The 16124-nt window shown below is 61.8% G+C and overlaps 3 protein-coding genes across 6 annotated transcripts in view; all 3 read left to right on the top strand.

Annotated features, from left to right (window-relative positions):
- Positions 1–218: 218 nt before the first annotated feature.
- Positions 219–6836, top strand: NLRX1 (NLR family member X1). Of its 3 annotated transcripts, XM_064634559.1 has the most exons (10): positions 390–528; positions 1290–1410; positions 1597–1657; positions 1767–1935; positions 2056–2153; positions 2347–2963; positions 3454–4868; positions 5684–5770; positions 5853–6104; positions 6211–6529. In XM_064634559.1, exons 2-10 carry the CDS (start codon positions 1387–1389, stop codon positions 6527–6529), a joined length of 3042 nt encoding a protein of 1013 aa, XP_064490629.1. In that variant the 5' UTR covers positions 390–528; positions 1290–1386. The 3 variants fall into 3 exon arrangements, with proteins under 3 accessions (XP_064490630.1, XP_064490631.1, XP_064490629.1); XM_064634560.1 differs by lacking the exons at positions 390–528; positions 1767–1935 and adding an exon at positions 219–241; XM_064634561.1 differs by lacking the exon at positions 1767–1935 and having other exon boundaries at positions 370–528; positions 6211–6836.
- Positions 6502–11044, top strand: NHERF4 (NHERF family PDZ scaffold protein 4). Of its 2 annotated transcripts, none has more exons than XM_064634565.1 (10): positions 6502–6641; positions 7820–7844; positions 8184–8248; positions 8433–8644; positions 8739–8925; positions 9095–9231; positions 9321–9525; positions 9681–9877; positions 9999–10160; positions 10406–11044. In XM_064634565.1, the coding sequence occupies exons 1-10, from the start codon at positions 6602–6604 to the stop codon at positions 10448–10450; spliced, it is 1275 nt and encodes a 424-aa protein (XP_064490635.1). In that variant the 5' UTR covers positions 6502–6601; the 3' UTR covers positions 10451–11044. The 2 variants fall into 2 exon arrangements, with proteins under 2 accessions (XP_064490635.1, XP_064490636.1); XM_064634566.1 differs by lacking the exon at positions 6502–6641 and adding an exon at positions 6817–7224.
- A 2363-nt stretch (positions 11045–13407) lies between these two features.
- The window catches only part of CBL (Cbl proto-oncogene), a 30106-nt gene continuing 27389 nt past the window's right edge, over positions 13408–16124 (top strand). The window contains exon 1 of the mRNA XM_064634600.1: positions 13408–13667. Coding sequence (XP_064490670.1) covers positions 13521–13667 — 147 coding nt within the window. The 5' untranslated portion in view covers positions 13408–13520. The remainder of the gene's footprint in view (positions 13668–16124) is intronic.

The following is a 16124-nucleotide window of genomic DNA, read 5'->3' as shown; positions in this document are numbered from 1 at the left end:
GTGTGTCTTACACAGCCGGGCAAAACCACCTGCGCTGAGGTCCAGCTTCCTCCAGCTCCTTTTCCTGGTGGGGCTGCTGTTTTGTTCCCTGCTCCCTCTCCCTGTGAGAGGGTGGCAGCTGAGCAGCTGGTTTGCTCAGGAGCAGAACCCATCCTCGCAGGCTCCAGTTGCACAGCCGGGATGCAGCCGGGGATGCAGAGCCGCCAGATGCGCGCGGAGGAAATGCCCAGCAGCACATCTGGTAAGACCCAAGCCCCCCCATTCCGTGCGTCCCCCTGTTCGGGGTGCAGGCGCTTTCCCTCGCCGCTGTGCCTCCGGCCGCCCTCCCGTCCTGCCCGCGGAGCTTGGCAGGCGCCGGGCGTGGGGCGGGACGGGGCAGGGATGGCGTTGCAGGAAGTTATTGCTGCAGAGCAGCCGCCTCCGCAGCCGAGCCTCTCGCCGGGACGGGCATGGGAGGAGGCGGGTGAGCGGCACCGGGGCTCTGCTCCGTGAGCTCGGAATCCTGCCGGAGCTAACCGCGAGCTGGAGGTAACCCGGAGCTCATTGCGAGCCTTGCTTGGCACCGGCTCCACCGCTGCCCCGGGCTCCGTGTCCCTGCCCCGCCACGGCCTCGGCCACCGTGGGCACGGGAGCAGCGGGGAGGGAGGTCACGGCGAGCGGGGGTTCGTGGGCCGGGAGTGGCACTGGGGTCCCCAAAGGGGGTCCGCGAAGAGGGGGAAGCGCGGGGCCCTCTGCTCGGCAGAGGGGGCTGGGAGCTGGGCACGGGACACTCTGGGCTCTGCCGGCTGCCAAGGCATCGAGACCAGGACACCCCGGTTCAAGGTCAGCCCCGCTGCCCCTGTCCCCGAGCTGCCCCTGTCCCCGAGCTGCCCCTGTCCCCGAGCTGCCCCTGTCCCCGTGCCTTAGTTTCTCCCTCTGGATGCGCTGTAAAAAGCCCGGGGTTTGGCAGGACTGAGCCAAGCCGTCGCTGTTCGTGTCCCTTCCTACCTGCTGGAGTTTGCTTACGCCCTCTCCCCCCCCCCGCCGCCCGCGCCTCGGTTTCCCAGGATGTTGTGGGCTGTGAGCACAGCCCGTGCTCCCGAAGGATCGCCCTGCTGAGCCGGGGCGGGAGCCTGAGTCAGCACCAGCACAGCCGGTTCTGCCGGACTGGACCGTACTGGGGCAGGCAAGGCTGGGCAGGGCACTGCTGCACCACAGCCCCACCGCCCCATCCTGCCCTGCCCCACGTGGGACGGATGCTGAGCACCCCAGAGCCCCTCACCCACCTGTGGGCACCCCCTCTCTTTCAGGTGAGGATGGCATGGGCCATGCAATGCCAGAGCTGCCTGCCCTGGGGCAGCTGGATGCAGAGATCCCTGTCGTGGGGCAGAGGCACCCGGGGTGTGCATGTGTGTGCTGCTTCAGTGCCAGGTGAGCTGGGCTCTGTGCCTGTGGGACTGTGCCCTTGGCTCTGTCCTGCTGCCAGTGACATCCCTCCCCAGCTCTACAGTCTGTGGGTCACCCCAGCAAGGTGTGAAGCCTTTGGACTGGGTGGGGTCAGTGCTGCTGGGCTGGAGAAGCCCATCCCTGACTCTGTGTGTTCTTCGTCCCCCTCAGGCACTGCAGGCAGCTGCTTCCTCAGGAAGATCCTTCGTGCAAGCAGCATCTCCCTCCCCAGGTACAGTGCCACACAGCTGGGTCTGTGCCACGGGGCCTGGGTGGCTGAGGTGGCTGCCTTGGGACTAGCAGGGCTCTGTGGGCACAGACACTGCTTTGCTTCCACCTAGAAAAACACCCACACCCAAGTCCCTGCCTGCTCTGCCTTCAGCCCCGCTCCTGTGCCTCGCTGTGGGTTTGCTGGGGATGCACAGCACGTGCCTTGCTGACCTGCCCTTGGTTCCCAGCCGTGCCCTTGCCCCAGCCCTGCGCTCTCCCTTGGTGTGGGGGAAGGAAGGGGTGAGCTGGCTCCACTCAGCACTTCCCACGGCACTCACCTGTGATCTGCCCACCCTGCCCCAGGCAGGGCTGGGAGCTGCTGGCCCTGCCCTCCCCGTGACGCTCTCCCTCCTCTTGCAGGGGCTATGTTGGCTACCAGGGAGGCTCTGGGGAGAATCCTGTCCACCCCAGCTCCTCTTGCCACAGTCAGTCCCAGCTGAGGAATGTGGCCTCTTCAGGTGAGCTTGCAGCCCTGAGCTGGGTGGAGGGTCCTGCACAGCAGGCTGGGGGCAGCTGCTGCCCTGGGCAGTGGGAGGGTCAGCAAGAACTGGGTGCTGTCCCCTCGCTGCAGCCACCTTGTTGCAGTGGTTTGGGGTAGGCAACTTCCCCAGCCCCCTGCCCTTGTCTTGTTAAGCACCCTCCTCCTCCCAGGTGCCATCAAGAAGCACCAGAAGAGCCTGTCTGCGTGGTTCAGCCACCAGCCCAACGAAGAGCGGCAGTTCGGCCCTTCCTTCTCTCTGGATGCCGTCCACGTGGACCCAGTGATCCGAGAGAGCTCCCTGGAGGAGATCCTGAAGCCCTCCCCTGACCTGACCATCCAGGAGCAGCTCCAGCAGCCCTGCAGGCAGGTCATCAGCCTCCACAACCTCTTCGACGTGGACGCCTGCGGGCGGCAGGTGAAGAACGTGGTGCTGTACGGCACCGTGGGCACGGGCAAGAGCACCCTCATCAAGAAGATGGTGGTGGACTGGTGCCACGGCCGCCTGCCCCGCTTCGAGCTGGTCATCCCCTTCTCCTGCGAGGACCTGTCCCACAGCAATGCCCCCATCTCCCTGCGCCGCCTCATAACCAAGAAGTACCAGCACCTCCGGGACGTGGTGCCCGTGCTGGGGGCTTCCAACCTCAAGGTGCTCTTCATCCTCAACGGCCTGGAGCGCCTCAACCTGGATTTCTGTCTGGCTGGCACGGAGCTGTGCTGTGACCCCAACGAGCCCGTGCCTCCCTCTGCCATCGTGGTCAACCTGCTGAGAAAATACCTCCTGCCCGAGGTCGGTGTCTCCCCCCAGCTCCTTTGTGCTGGAGAAAGGCTGGGTGTGGGCCCTGAGGCATCACAGGCAGGGCTGTTCAGGTGATCACTTGTAGTGCAGCTTGACTGGGAGCAAACAGGGAGGGGAGGGACTGGAGGGACTCACTAAGGTGGCCTCACATCACTGTTTCTGGGTGGTCTCTGTGGGAACTTTGGGGAGGCCTGGTAAGGTAGTGAAGGCAGTCTGCTGGGCTGTGGTCTTCCAGACTGCACATTTGTCTAGCAGGGGACGGGGAAAATCCTTCCATCCCCTCTGCCAGGGCCTTATTTGATCCAGTGCCCTTTGCCCAGCAGCTTCTTGAACCGGGTGGGGTGATCCTTGTGCACCTGTGTGTGGGTGCTGTACCTGTGTGTGGGTTGTGTACCTGTGTGTGGGTTGTGTACCTGTGTGTGGGTTATGCACCTGGGACCCTGCTGGGCCCCTCCAGGCTCACCCAGCCCTCTGGTTCCAGGCCAGCATCATCGTCACCACGCGCCCGTCGGCCGTGCGCCGCATCCCCTCCAAGTACGTGGGCCGCTACGCCGAGATCTGCGGCTTCTCCGACACCAACCTGCAGAAGCTCTACTTCCAGATGCGCCTCTGCCATCCTGACTGCAGCGGGGAGGGCAGCAGGGCTGGCAGCTCGGCCGAGCAGGAGAACCTGGTGGAGATGCTGTCCAGGAACTTGGAGCGCCACAACCAAATAACGGCCGCCTGCTTCCTGCCCTCCTACTGCTGGCTGGTGTGCACCACGCTGCACTTCCTCTACTTCACCAGGACGGTGCCTCCCACCCAGACCCTCACTGGCATCTACACCAGCTTCCTGAGGCTCAACTTCAGCGGGGAGGTGCTGGACAGCACCGACCCCACCAACATCTCCATGATGAAGTACGTGGCCAAGACGGTGGGCAAGCTGGCCTACGAGGGGGTGATGAACCGCAAGACCTGCTTCTCAGAGGACGACCTGCAGCAGTGCTTTGAGGTGGAGATGAAGACTGAGAGCGAGCTCAACCTCCTGGAGGTTTTCCGCAGCGACGTCTTCCGCTTCTTCCTCAGCCCGTGCGTGCAGCCAGGCAAGGAGCACACCTTCGTGTTCACCATCCCGGCCATGCAGGAGTACCTGGCGGCCCTCTACGTGGTGCTGGGCGAGAAGAAGACCCTGGCCCAGAGGGTGGGGAAGGAGCTCTCGGAGGTCATGGGGAGGGTGAGCGAGGACGTGGCCGTGGTGGTGAACATCATCTCCAAGGTGCTGCCCCTGCGCTTCCTGCCCGTGCTCTTCAACCTGCTCAAGATCTTCCCCCGCTACTTCTCCCGGCTGAGCGGGAAGGAGCGGGACGCCATCGCCCACACCATGGCAGAGGAGCTGTTCAAGGAGGAGGACTACTACAACGACGATGTCCTGGACCAGATCAACTCCAGCATCCTGGGCGTGGAGGGCCCCATGCGCCACCCCGACGAGGCCCCCGACGACGAGGTCTTTGAGCTCTTCCCCATCTTCATGGGCGGGATCCTGTCCCGCCGGAACCGCGCCATCCTGGAGCAGCTGGGCTGCTCCATCAAGAACCTGGCGGCCTTCGAGATCGCCAAGGCCATGAAGAAGACGGTCATCAGGAAGAGCCACAAGGGGCTGCCCCCCTCGGAGCTGATGGACTACCTGTTCTTCCTGCACGAGTTCCAGAACGAGCGCTTCACGGCCGAGGCCGTGCGCTCCCTCCGTGCCGTCAACCTCGCCTCCGTCAAGATGACCCCCCTCAAGTGCTCTGTCCTGGCCTCTGTCATGGGCACCACGTGCCACGAGGTGGAGGAGCTCAACCTGACCTCCTGCAACCTCGACAGCAGCAGCTTGAGGACCCTCTTCCCTGTCCTGCTGCGATGCAAAGCTCTCCAGTGAGTACCACCTTCTCCTGCCCTTGGGCAGCGCCCAGAGGCTGGGCTCTCCCTCAGCTCTGCCCATCACAGGGATGCACTGGGAGCCCAGGCGTGGAAAAAGTAGGGCAGGGCGTGCCTGCCCTTGTTTATCTTCAGTGCAGACCTAGGGAACTACAGCTTCCAACATGCAGCGCTCCCTGAGCAGCCTTGCTAGGGCACGGCATGCTGGGATTTGCAGTCCCAGCACAACCTCCCGCAGGAATTTTTGGGCAGCTCCCAGCAGCTGGTACAGGCTGTGCTGCCAGCTGCCCTGGCAGACCCGAGTCCTTCCCTGGAGCCATCCGTCATCCCCGTGTCGCTGTCTCTGGGAGGAGCTGGGCATCCCAAAGGCGGGAGTGTGAGCCGTGCAGGTGTTTCCACAGTTGTTCCAGAACGTTTGTGGAGCTGCAGGTCTTCCTGCCGCCCAGGTGGTGGCGAGACGTGCTCAGCAGAGTTGGACGGGGCTCTGCAGCTGGGCTGTGCCGCACTTCCTTCCTCCAGATGCTCAGGAGGGCTTGGAGGAGTCCTGATCCCTCTTCAGACCTTCACCCACCCTGAAGACCCCACACCCCTGTCCCCTCCCCTGCTCCTGCTGGCTCTGGCTGTGCTGGCCGATGCTCCGGAGCGGGATCAGTGTGCTCCCTTTGGGAGAGGAAACCTTGCGTGGCCTGGTTTGAGGAGCCCAAGTAGGGCAGTGATGGGGAGGGCTGGGGGAGATGGAGAGGGCAGGGCTGCCAGGCCCACGGGCAACAGCCATTTCGGTCCTGCCACCCCTGTGTCTTGCTCTGCCCCAGCCTGCAGCTCAACAGCCTGGGCCCCGACGCCTGCCAGGAGATCCGTGACCTGCTCCTGCACGACAAGTGCGTGGTGAGCAGCCTGCGGTGAGTACTGCCCCCGTGTCCCTGCATGGCACTGTCCCTGCCGCCCACCACGAGCCATTCCCCGCTCCCCCCGTGTCCGCAGGCTGGCCAACAACCCCGTGGGCGAGCAGGGGGCTCAGCTCCTGGCCGAGGGGCTGGCGGGGAACCGCTCGCTGACCCGGCTGTCCCTGCTGCACACGGCGCTGGGCGACGGCGGCGCCGAGGCCATCGCCTGCCACCTGGCCCAGAACCAGCACCTGCGGGAGCTCAACCTGGGGTACAACTCCCTGACGGACGCGGGTGCCCTGCGCGTGGTGGAGGTGGCCAAAAAGCACGAGGCGCTGGACAAAGTGCAGTGAGTTCGCTCCGCCGCGTCTCTTCCCTTCTGCCTCTGCGCTCCCTCTGTGCCCTGTCCTGCCTCTGTGCTCCCCCACGACCCTGACGGTGTGTCCCTCTCCCAGCCTGTACTTCAACGACATCAGCGAGGACGGCAAGCGGGCGCTGCACAGCCTGCGCATGGACCGGGACGGCGTCAGGGCTCTGGTGTTCCTCACGGCGGGCACCGACGTCTCCGACTACTGGTCCCACATCCTGAGCGTGGTGCAGAGGAACCTGCCCTTCTGGGACCGGGAGCGGGTGCGGCAGCACCTCGCCCTCCTCCTGCAGGACCTGGAGAGCAGCCGCAGCCAGACTGTCAACCCCTGGAGGAAAGCCAAGTTCCTGCGGGTGGAGAGCGAGGTCAAGAAGATGCTGGGGAAGCTGCAGGACGGGACCCTCTGAGCCGCTGCCCCGTCCCCCGGCCAGGCAGGGAGCGGTGGAGTGTGTGCCCCAGCCCCCTGTGCCCTGATCCACATGGAGATCCTCAGTGGATGGGTGCTGTCCAAGATGCTGGGTACGTGGGGCTCAGCCCTCCAGGCTGCAGTGTGGGAATGGTACAGAGACCAGGCCAGGAGCAAACGGGACATTTTCTCCTGGGTTCGTGGAGCCCCAGCCCCTGCACCCCGGCCGCAGCAGTGCCAGAGGGCGGGGCTCAGGCTTGTCTGTGAATCCTTTGGGAGCATTAAAGTGCACCACTTTGTTTCCAAGACTCGATCTCCTCTTCAGGCTGTTCCTGGGGAGGAATGTGGGAGCTGCTGGTGCAGCTGCCCCTCCAGCAGGTGGAGTGGAGGGCTCTGCCCCTTCTCCCTCTCCCGGGATTGGCACGGAGCAGCCCACTCCTTGTGCCAAATCAGTTGGTCCTTCCCGCTGTGCATTCCACTGGAAGCCAGAACATCAGGAGCTGGGTGTCCCAGGGGGCTGGTCCCTGCTCCCAGCCCAGGCTGGCAGTGCCCTGGGGTTGGGAGGGCAGGGGAGACGTCGGGGCTGTTTAACCATTAAACCTGGGGCGTCTTGGGAGAGGCGGGGACGCGTCCCTGCCACTTCACCCTGTACCTTGCTCCCTCCTGCATTCCCTGCAGCCATGAAGCAAACAGAAGGTACGTGCTGGGGGAGTGGGGCTGCATCCTGGGGAGACCCTTCCCCACACTCCTGTCCCCAGGCCCTGCTTCCACACGGAGCAAGGCAATGTCCGAGCCTGGGCGGGCCATGGGAAGGAGCTGGAGGCATGCAGGAAAATGCAGGTGGACACTGTGGGGATGCTGGAGAGCAATCCCCTCTCTCTGGTTTTGGGGTTCCTTGTGCTAGAGGAGGTGGGGAGGGCTTCTATTGGGAGGTGTGCCAGGGAAGGCCTCTGTCTCCATCTCCTGGTGACCCTTCTCATCCTCACCCAGCCCTGTAAAGCCTCAGGACTGAGCTCCTTCTGTCTGGCCCTGCTTTGCCCCCCAGGATCCTGCTGGGCTGGGCAGTGAGAGCCCGTTGGATCTGGGAATGCAAGAGGACAGTGGTGGTGGGGCCAAGGGACGAGCTGTGCCAGGGAACAGAGGGGCTTGGGGGGGCCGTGTGGGCTTGGCAAACCCCCTCACCTGGCATGGCAGGCTCAGCCTGGGAATGGACAAGCCCTGAGTGTCCCAGAGCATGGGGTCTGCTCCCAGCCCACCACCTCCTGCGCTGACCTCTCCTCTCCCTCTGCAGGGCTCGGGGACAAGACATCCATCATGTAAGTCCTGAGCTCCCCTTGGCCAGGGGGCTTTCTGGGGACTCCTGGCCCCACAGCCGGGCTGTGCTGGGCCACATCTCAGCTGAGGTGGGGTGGGTCATGGCTGCCCTGCCCCAGGAAGCTCTTCCCTGGGTTGTTAGCTCAGGAGAGGTGTGGAGGGTGATCCAAGAGGGAGATCCCCTCCTGGCTTTCCCCAGGGAAGAGGAGCTGTGGCTCAGCTTGGCTGAGGAGCTGTGGCTCCCTTTCTTGGGAGGAACAGGCTCCCCAAGGCTGGGGAAGGCAGGGGGAGGCCACAATGCTGCACTAACCGTGGCCTCTCCTGCCCCTTTATCATTTCAGAAAATTTGAATTTAACCCCAAAGATGGGATTGACAACCCTGCCTTGACACTGACTGAGGACACGGGTAAATAAACACCCTCATCTCCCAGGGTGTCCCTGTGTCTGTGGCACCAGGGCATTGCTGGGGTCCTGAGCACCCTCTCACACTGGGCAGCTGTGGGAGGTGAACTTACAAGGAGCCTCCAGCCCTGTATGGGGTAGAGGACTCATGTTAGGATCCCCTGCTCATCGGCTGTGCCCCACCACAGATGCTGAGGGTGTGGGGGAGCCCCGCTTCTACTTCCTGAGCAAGGACAGCACGGAGACCTTCGGGTTCTGCCTGCACGAGGAGCTGAGCTGCCAGGGCCACATCATCCGGCAGATTGAGCTGGGGGGGGTGGCCCAGCGCAGGGGGCTGCAGGACGGGGACAGGCTCCTCCAGGTCAACGGCCACTTCGTGGACCACCTGGACCACATGAGGGTAAGCTGGGAGCACCCCAGGGCCAGTGGCATGACCCTGATCCCACCCCATGCCAGGGGTGCCTGCCCGGGGTTCACAGCCTGGGTGCTTCCAGGTGGTGCAGAGGATCAAGGCCAGCGGGAACCAGGTCCTGCTGGCGGTGCTGGATGGTGATTCCTACGAAGCTGCCAAATCCCTGGGCAGGGACCTGTCCCAGATGCTGCCCGCTGACATCCGCCCCCGCCTCTGCCACGTCACCAGGGACAAGAGTGGGTTTGGCTTCACAGTGTCGGGGCCAGAAGGTAAAATGGGCAGTGGGTGCTGGCACTGGGAGCCTCCCCGATGTAGCACCCCAGGATGCAGCCTCTGTCCCTGTGTGACACTGTCACTGCTGCCCCACCACGTGCCTGGGCATTCCCTGAGCTCCTGCACCCACGGGCTGGTGAATAACCCCAGATCTCCTCCCTGCAGGCACCAAGGGCACCTTCCAGCTGTCAGTGAGGCAGGATGGGCCAGCGGACAGGGCAGGGGTGCCAGCAGGCTCCTGGCTCCTGGAGCTCAACGGGGACAGCGTGAAGAGCTACTCCCACACCCAGCTCACCAGAAAGGTGCCTGTTCCCCGCGTGGGTGGGTGAGGGATGATGGGGCTGGGAGCATCACTGAGAGTGTCACCGAGCACCCTGTGCCTCCCACCCAGCTCAAGCAGAGTGGCAACAAGGTGACACTGCTGGTGGCATCCAGTGCCGTGGAGGAGTTCTACCGCCTGCGGGGCCTGCGGGTCACGGCCGCCCTGGCAGACCCCGCCTGGCTGCCCTTCAAGGCCCGGGAGCTGCACTTGGTGAAGGGTCCAGTTGGCTACGGGTTTCTGCTCAAGGAGGACGACTGCATCTCAGGGGGCATAGGTGAGGGGGCTGAGGGGGTGGTCTGTACCTGGGCAAGGTGTGCCTGAGGGTTGGGAAGAGCTGCCAGCCCTGTGCCCACCTGCACATGGGGGCCAGCAGTGCCAGTTCCCATCTGGCAGCATCTCCCCACCCTCCCTGTGCCCTCACCGTGCCAGGCCAGTTCCTGTGGGAGGTGGATGAGGGGCTGCCAGCCGAGCAGGCGGGGATGAAGGACGGGGACCGTGTCCTGGCAGTGAATGGCGAGAGCATCGAGGGGCTGGACCACGAGCAGACAGTGCACAGGATCCGTGCCCACGAGGAGTGGGTGACACTGCTGGTCATCGACCCTGCTGGCGACGAGTTCTACCACTCGGTAGGTTTTGGGGACCCAGCATGGTCCTGCCCTGGCTGGGGAGCCCTGGGGTGCTGTGGGTGAGGTCCTCTGGCTGTGCAGCCCCAGGAGCTGTACGTCCATCCCTGTTCTGCTCTTCCAGATCGGGCTGTCCCCTCTGCAGTTCTTCGAGGACAGTGACCCTGCCTCAGGCTCCTGCACACCCTCTCTCAGTGGCTCCCCTGGACCCTGTCACGTTGAGGTGGCACCAAAGGGACCTGCCTCCTGGCTGGTGGCTGCTGCCAACAGCATAGAGCTTGTACAGGTAATTCCTCTCACCAGGAAGTGCTGCTCACAGCCGGGCAGTGCTCTGAGCCCTGCCACCCTCCTGCTCTGCCCATCCTAATATTTCCCTGGCACCTGTGGTGCTGGTAGGAGGAGGCTGCGTGGTCCCCTGGCCACAGGGGCCAGGCAGAAAGACGCCTCCAGCTTGCCCATGGGGTGAGGGGTGGGTGTGGTGGGGTGTGTATATGTGTGTGCTGCTACAGTGTCCTCGCTGTGTCCCTGCAGAGCTCGCGCCGGCAGGAGCAGAAGAGGCTGTGCCAGTCGTTTTAGTGGCTCAGGAGCCTCTGGACAGGCTCTCCCACACAGCACCTCCACCCAGGCCACGTCCAGCCCCTCAGACCACAGCATGGACCTTGCACACGCAGCTCCTGTGTCTCCGTGACGGGGCTCACGGCATCCCACCTCCCAGAGATGATGGACATGGCTCCCAGCTTTTACTGACCGTGGTGGCAGCTCCTTGTAGCCTGAAGACAGACCTGTGTCTTTGCCAGCACAGCTGCCTCCAGGGATTTCTCAGGACACTGCCCCGAAGCCCTTGCCCAGCTCCAGGCTTTGGGAGTTCTCAGGAGAGCCGAGGCACTGCCCTCCATCCATGGCCCAGGGGAGTGGGGACCTCGAGGCTTGGCTCAGGGCTGACCTTTGGCTGCCATGTGAAGAGAGAAAGGAGCAGTGGAGGCCAACGGGGTGCTGGAGGAACCCCCCACCTCTCCAATCTGCCCGTGCATGGACATTTCTTGTGCTCCTCTCACCCTCCCTGTGAACCTGCGGGCAGTGAGTGCCCAGCACCCAGCACAGCACCGTTCCTGCACTGCTCCTGCATCCCCCGGTTGGGGTGTGATTAAAGGACAAATCCACACTGGGTAATGGTATGGAGAGCACTGTGATTTGACAGGACCTGTCTTCTCTCACTGAAGCAACCAAGGGGATGGGCAGCAGATGTGGGAAGCTCTCCAGCTGTCCTGACAGGGAGGTAAGGGCTAAGAGCTACCCTGGGAGCCCCAGGGCACTGCATCTCCAGGGTTTTGGGGCCAAACTCCTGTGGGCACGCTTTGTGCTCCATAGCAGTGGTCCTTCCTGAGGGTTCCCTTTGCAGGTGACACATCAGGAACATCCATTCATGCACACAGTGCTGGGGCAGGAGGGATCCCAGGAGGGGGAAGTTTTACCTCTGTCAAGGGGGGGAATCCCAGGAGGAGGAAGTTTCACCTCTCTGTTAAGTAGGGATCCGGGGAGGGGGGAAGTTTCACCTCTCTGCCGAGCGTGGGAGAGTGAAAACCAGCAGGGAGTTTTGCATGTGGCCAAGACCGCAAACCTCTGGCTGAGGTTTTACCTCTGCTAAAAACTGGGCCCTGCTCGAGCTGAGAGGAAATGGAAGCGATAGCAGAGAAGTCTCTGTGCCTCTATGGTGTCCTCTGAGCTCAGTGCAGGCCTCTGGGGTGCAAGGAGTCTGTGTCCAGAGCCTTTGGGGTGCTGACAGCACGGGAGGGAGCAGGGCAGGGTCCAGAACACCCAAGGGAGAGGTGGGATGAACTTGGCTGGCTGCCCCCAGCAGCACCAAGGTGTGGGGTCCCTGCATCTGCCCAGCTCCACCCTCCCAACAGGAGAATAATCCCAAGCAAAAGCAACCTTTGCTTGAAGTCTCACGGCCCTGACTTGGAAGTGAATCATGCCCAGAGAAGGAGATAGTCAGGAATGCAATTGCTCAAGCATGTTCCCTGATCTCTTTGGCTCGGAGCCATGGTGATTTTTGTAATTTGGCTCTAACAAAGCTGGTGTTACCCTCCCCAGCTCTCTTCCCCAGGTACTTGTGGTATCCTGGAGCTGGCCAGGGCACCCGCTGGTGGTCAATCCGGCTTGACTATTAGCCAGAATCCATTAGCACCTAATGGGAAAAGCCTCAGGAACACGGCCTCAACAAACGTTGACATATTTGAGGTCAATATAATCCTTAGGAAAATTTGCCCAGGTAATTAAAGCCAGACAAGGAGTTGCCTGTCCCAGAAATATTTTACCGAGCTTTACCAAAGGCAATGAAATAAAAGACAGAGGGTTTTATAACCGATCCATGCCAGGCTCCCTTGTTGTATGCCCAAGCTCCAGGCCTGAGTTTAGGGTGCCTGTGCTCCCCAAACTGCAGCACTTGCTGTTTCCCTTGGCCCCTTCCCCTCTCTCAGCCCCCGTGGTGAGGCTGAGGCCGCACGGCACCAACCGCAGCAGGTTTTTCACAGAGGATGAGCCCTTGTGCCTGGAAGAGGAGATGAAAAGAGGATCTGAAGGCAGCAAAGAAACAGAACTGAACCAGCTTTTGAGCCTGTGTTGTAATTTTTTGAGAGTTTGGTGTTGAGAGCTCTGACAAACCCACTTCCCGCTCCCCTTTTCACTCCCTGGTCCCCTTTTCTCTCACTCATCCCTTTTCTCTCCCTGGTCCCCTTTTCTCTCCCTGGTCCTCTTTTCTCTCCCTGTTCCTCTTGTTGCTCTCAGTGCCCTGCTCCTGCTCCTGTGGGATGCTGATGTCAGGGACGCATCCCCGTGTGGGCTCTGCCTTCCCCTGCCCCTGTTCCCATCCCGTCCCATCCCATCCCATCCCATCCTATCCCGTCCCGTCCCGTCCCGTCCCATCCCATGGGGATGCCGGTGACAGCGATGCAGCCCCTGGTGGGCTCTGCTTTCCTCTGGCCCTGTTCCCATCTCATCCCATCCCATCCCATCCCATCCCATCCCATCCCATCCCATCCCATCCCATCCCATCCCATCCCATCCCATCCCATCCCATCCCATCCCATCCCATGGGGATGCCGGTTCAGCTCCCCGCGGCTGGTCCCGCTCCCGCCCCCCCCGGGCACATCCCTCTTCCCCGCGTCCGGGCGCGTTCTTAGAAAAGGGAAGGCGGCCTCTGGAGAAAGGGGAAGCGCCCCTGTTTCGCAACCGGGAAGGGAAGGGATGCGAAAGCTCCATCCCGGGGGGGGCAGCGGGACCGGCGCGGCCCCCGCGTTGCCATGGCGACCGCGCCCCGCCCCGCCCCGCCCTCACCAACCATGGCGGCCGCGCCGCCCTCACCCCGCCGCAGTGCGCATGCTCTTTTTTTCCCAACCAATCACCGCCCGCTCCTCCCCAGCCCGGGGGGCGTTCCCGGGCGCGCGGGGGGGAGATCGGCCAATCGGCGGCGGGGAGGAGGGCGGGGCCTCGGCGGGAACCGGGCGCCGCCACCGCCCACGGCCGCCGCCGCCGCCCTGCCCGGCCCGGCCCGGCCCCAGCGCCCTCCGCACCGGCCCCTGCAGGGCCGCGGCCGCCGTGCCGGACGGGCCCCCCCGGCACGGGGGGCCGGGTGCGGGTGTCCCCCATGTCGGCGCCGCTGAAGAAAGGCCCCGGCGGGCTGATCGGGCTGATGAAGGACGCGTTCCAGCCGCACCACCACCACCTCGGGCCGCACCAGCCCGGCGCCGTGGACAAGAAGATGGTGGAGAAGTGCTGGAAGCTCATGGATAAGGTGGGAGGGGGGTGAGGTGGCGTGGGGTAAAGCTGGGGCTCGGGGGTCTGGGATGAGCCTGGAGTCCGGGGAGAGAGGGGTTTGGGGCTGGGAGGAGAGATCTGGGGGGTCAGAGGTGTGCGGGCACAGAGTGGGGTGCAGCGCTTGGGGGGGGAAGGATGTAGGGAGCATGGGGTGACAGGACACAGGGAGTGGCTCGCACTGACAGAGAGGAGATTAAACGGGGTATTGGGAAGAAATTCCTCACTGCGAGGGTGGAGAGGCCCTGGAATGGCTTTCCCAGAGAAGTTGTGGCTGCCCCATCCCTGGAAGTGTTTAAAACCAGGCTGGACTTGGTTTGGAGCAACCTGGTCTAGTGGAAGGTGCCTCTGCCCATGGCAGAGGGTAGAGATGAGCTTTAGGGTCCCTTCCAAGCCAAACCATTCCATGATTCCACGTGGGAGCTGATGGAGAGGTGAGGAGTGGAGGACATCCCAGAGGCAGGATGGGAGTGGGATGCCAAGGTGGGAAGGAGATCAGCAGCTCTGCAAGGGGTGGGCTGTGGGGGGAACAGGTTGGAGGAAGAGAGGGTGATTTGGGTTCGGGGATGCAGACCTGCTCAAGGGGATCTGGGGTTTGTGCTTCCCCGGGGCTGCCAGAGCTCCAGGAGTGTTTGGACAGCGATCTCAGGCACAGGGTGGGATTGTTGGGGTGTCCTGTGCAGGGCCAGGGGTTGGACTGGGTGCTCCTCATGGGTCTTTTCCACCTCAGGGTATCCCATGATAATCCTGTAGGTGCTGGGCTGGGCACTGGTGGTGCTGGGAATGGGTAGGACCTGGTGGGGAGCTGCAGGTGGTGTCAGCAGCAGGTCCTGCCTGTGTGTAACTGCACAAGGGAGAAATCCCGGGATTTGCTGGTTGGAAGGTGAGCCTGGGCCTGTGACAGAGCCTGGGTGGTGGAGCTGAGCACCTGCTTTGGGGCAAGTCAGGCTGTTCTTTTCTGAATGGACAGGGACACGTTGCTGAGCTCAGGGCAAAACCTTTCCCTTAAAACTGGGAAGTAAAACATGAAATAAACCCTCTACAGTAAATACACGTAGTTACACAGACAAAAGGAGCATGAAATGTAATATAAACAACGAACAACTTGGGGTGTGGGAATGGGAAAGGCCTTTCTTTCCAGTCCCACACCTTTAGGAGGGGCACAGCTCTCTGGGGTCATTAAGCCTCTCCCCTCCTCCTCCTCCTTTTAAAACGCCAGGAAGTGGCTGTTGCCGGGGGCAGGACACCAGACCTTTTGGCCTGGTGGTGTGAGGGGATGTGGCATTTGGTTCCCTGGCCTGGCTAGGTGTACTGGTAAATCCAGTGTTTTAGGAAACCCTGGGGAGATGTCAGGGAATGGCCCAGTGAGTGAGTGTGGGTGCACAGAAGTGGGCACGAAACAAAAATGTGACATTTTTTGCAGGATTTTGGCTGATCCTCTGATGTTGCTGTGCAGCCCTGAGATCAAGGCTGGGCTTGACACGTTGCAGTGTGTTTTATGGCACTGGGTTCAGAGTAAGGCTCACCCACAGTCCTTGAGGAGTGTCACCTGGCCACCTTCTTCCCAGCAGGCAGGGCTGATGGGATCCCTCATCCAGTTGCCCTGCAGGCTTATGCATTTCCTCCTTTCCCTCTCTTCTCCCTGCATTGTTTATCCATGCAGTGTCTGAGCCTCCTGCAGTAAGTGCTAAAAGCAGGCAGAGCAAATGACTTCTTTAAAGGCTGTATTAAATTATATTCATGCCAAGAGATCACTTTGTGTTGGCTGGCTCCACAAAAGACAGGGTTTATGGTTGTGCCTTGCTGTGCCTGTGATGAGCTTTGATCACCTACAGCGAGACTGGGATGAGGAAAAAAAGCCTTTTGAGAAAGTGCCATTGAGGGCAAGCACAAGTGCTAATGTGGGAAAGGGAGTTTGAGCATGGAAACAGGGTCCTGAATAGGTTTAACTTGCACGTGCAACTTGTGAGAATGCACATCTTCATATACAGAATATATGGGTATGAATGTCAGCCTGTCTTTGACCTCATAACCTGTTCAGAGGAAAAGGTGGGCCTGAAAAAAACCAGCTGATTGCCTTGGCATTTTGAAGGGCAGTGGGATTTTGGGGGGGATATTTCACGGCTTCAGAGCTTTGTTGTTGTTGTCCCCTCTCCACTGACAGAAAAGGCTGCTGCTGTATTTGTCACAAGTTAAACCAACCTCTTTTAAACGTGCACTGACTCCAGTTTTACTCGTAGGCAGCCTGCAAAAGCCCTTAGATGGAGGCTTAAAGTCTTAAAGAGTTAGTTGTTCAGTGTGATTTGTACAGGAGGAAAGATTTGGCTGTGGAAAGCCTTTCAGATTTCAGTTAGACCCCAGCTGTACTCAGGCACGCTCAGGAGAACACCTCTGAATTCAAACTCTTTTTAGTGGGGTAGCAAATTCCCAGTAAAGC

The sequence above is a fragment of the Pseudopipra pipra genome, chromosome 23, assembly GCF_036250125.1.
Source record: "Pseudopipra pipra isolate bDixPip1 chromosome 23, bDixPip1.hap1, whole genome shotgun sequence".
NCBI classification, from domain to species: domain Eukaryota; kingdom Metazoa; phylum Chordata; class Aves; order Passeriformes; family Pipridae; genus Pseudopipra; species Pseudopipra pipra.
This window is presented reverse-complemented; position numbering and strand designations above follow the sequence as displayed.

Coding starts and splice junctions, on each gene's coding strand:
- NHERF4 (XM_064634565.1), top strand. CDS start 6,602: ATGGAGATCCTCAGTGGATGGGTGCTGTCCAAGATGCTGG. Junction 7,845..8,183: donor GGGGACAAGACATCCATCAT/GTAAGTCCTGAG, acceptor TTATCATTTCAG/AAAATTTGAATTTAACCCCA. Junction 9,526..9,680: donor CTGCATCTCAGGGGGCATAG/GTGAGGGGGCTG, acceptor TCACCGTGCCAG/GCCAGTTCCTGTGGGAGGTG.
- NLRX1 (XM_064634559.1), top strand. CDS start 1,387: ATGTGTGTGCTGCTTCAGTGCCAG. Junction 1,658..1,766: donor AGCAGCATCTCCCTCCCCAG/GTACAGTGCCAC, acceptor GCTTCCACCTAG/AAAAACACCCACACCCAAGT. Junction 4,869..5,683: donor CTGCGATGCAAAGCTCTCCA/GTGAGTACCACC, acceptor GCTCTGCCCCAG/CCTGCAGCTCAACAGCCTGG.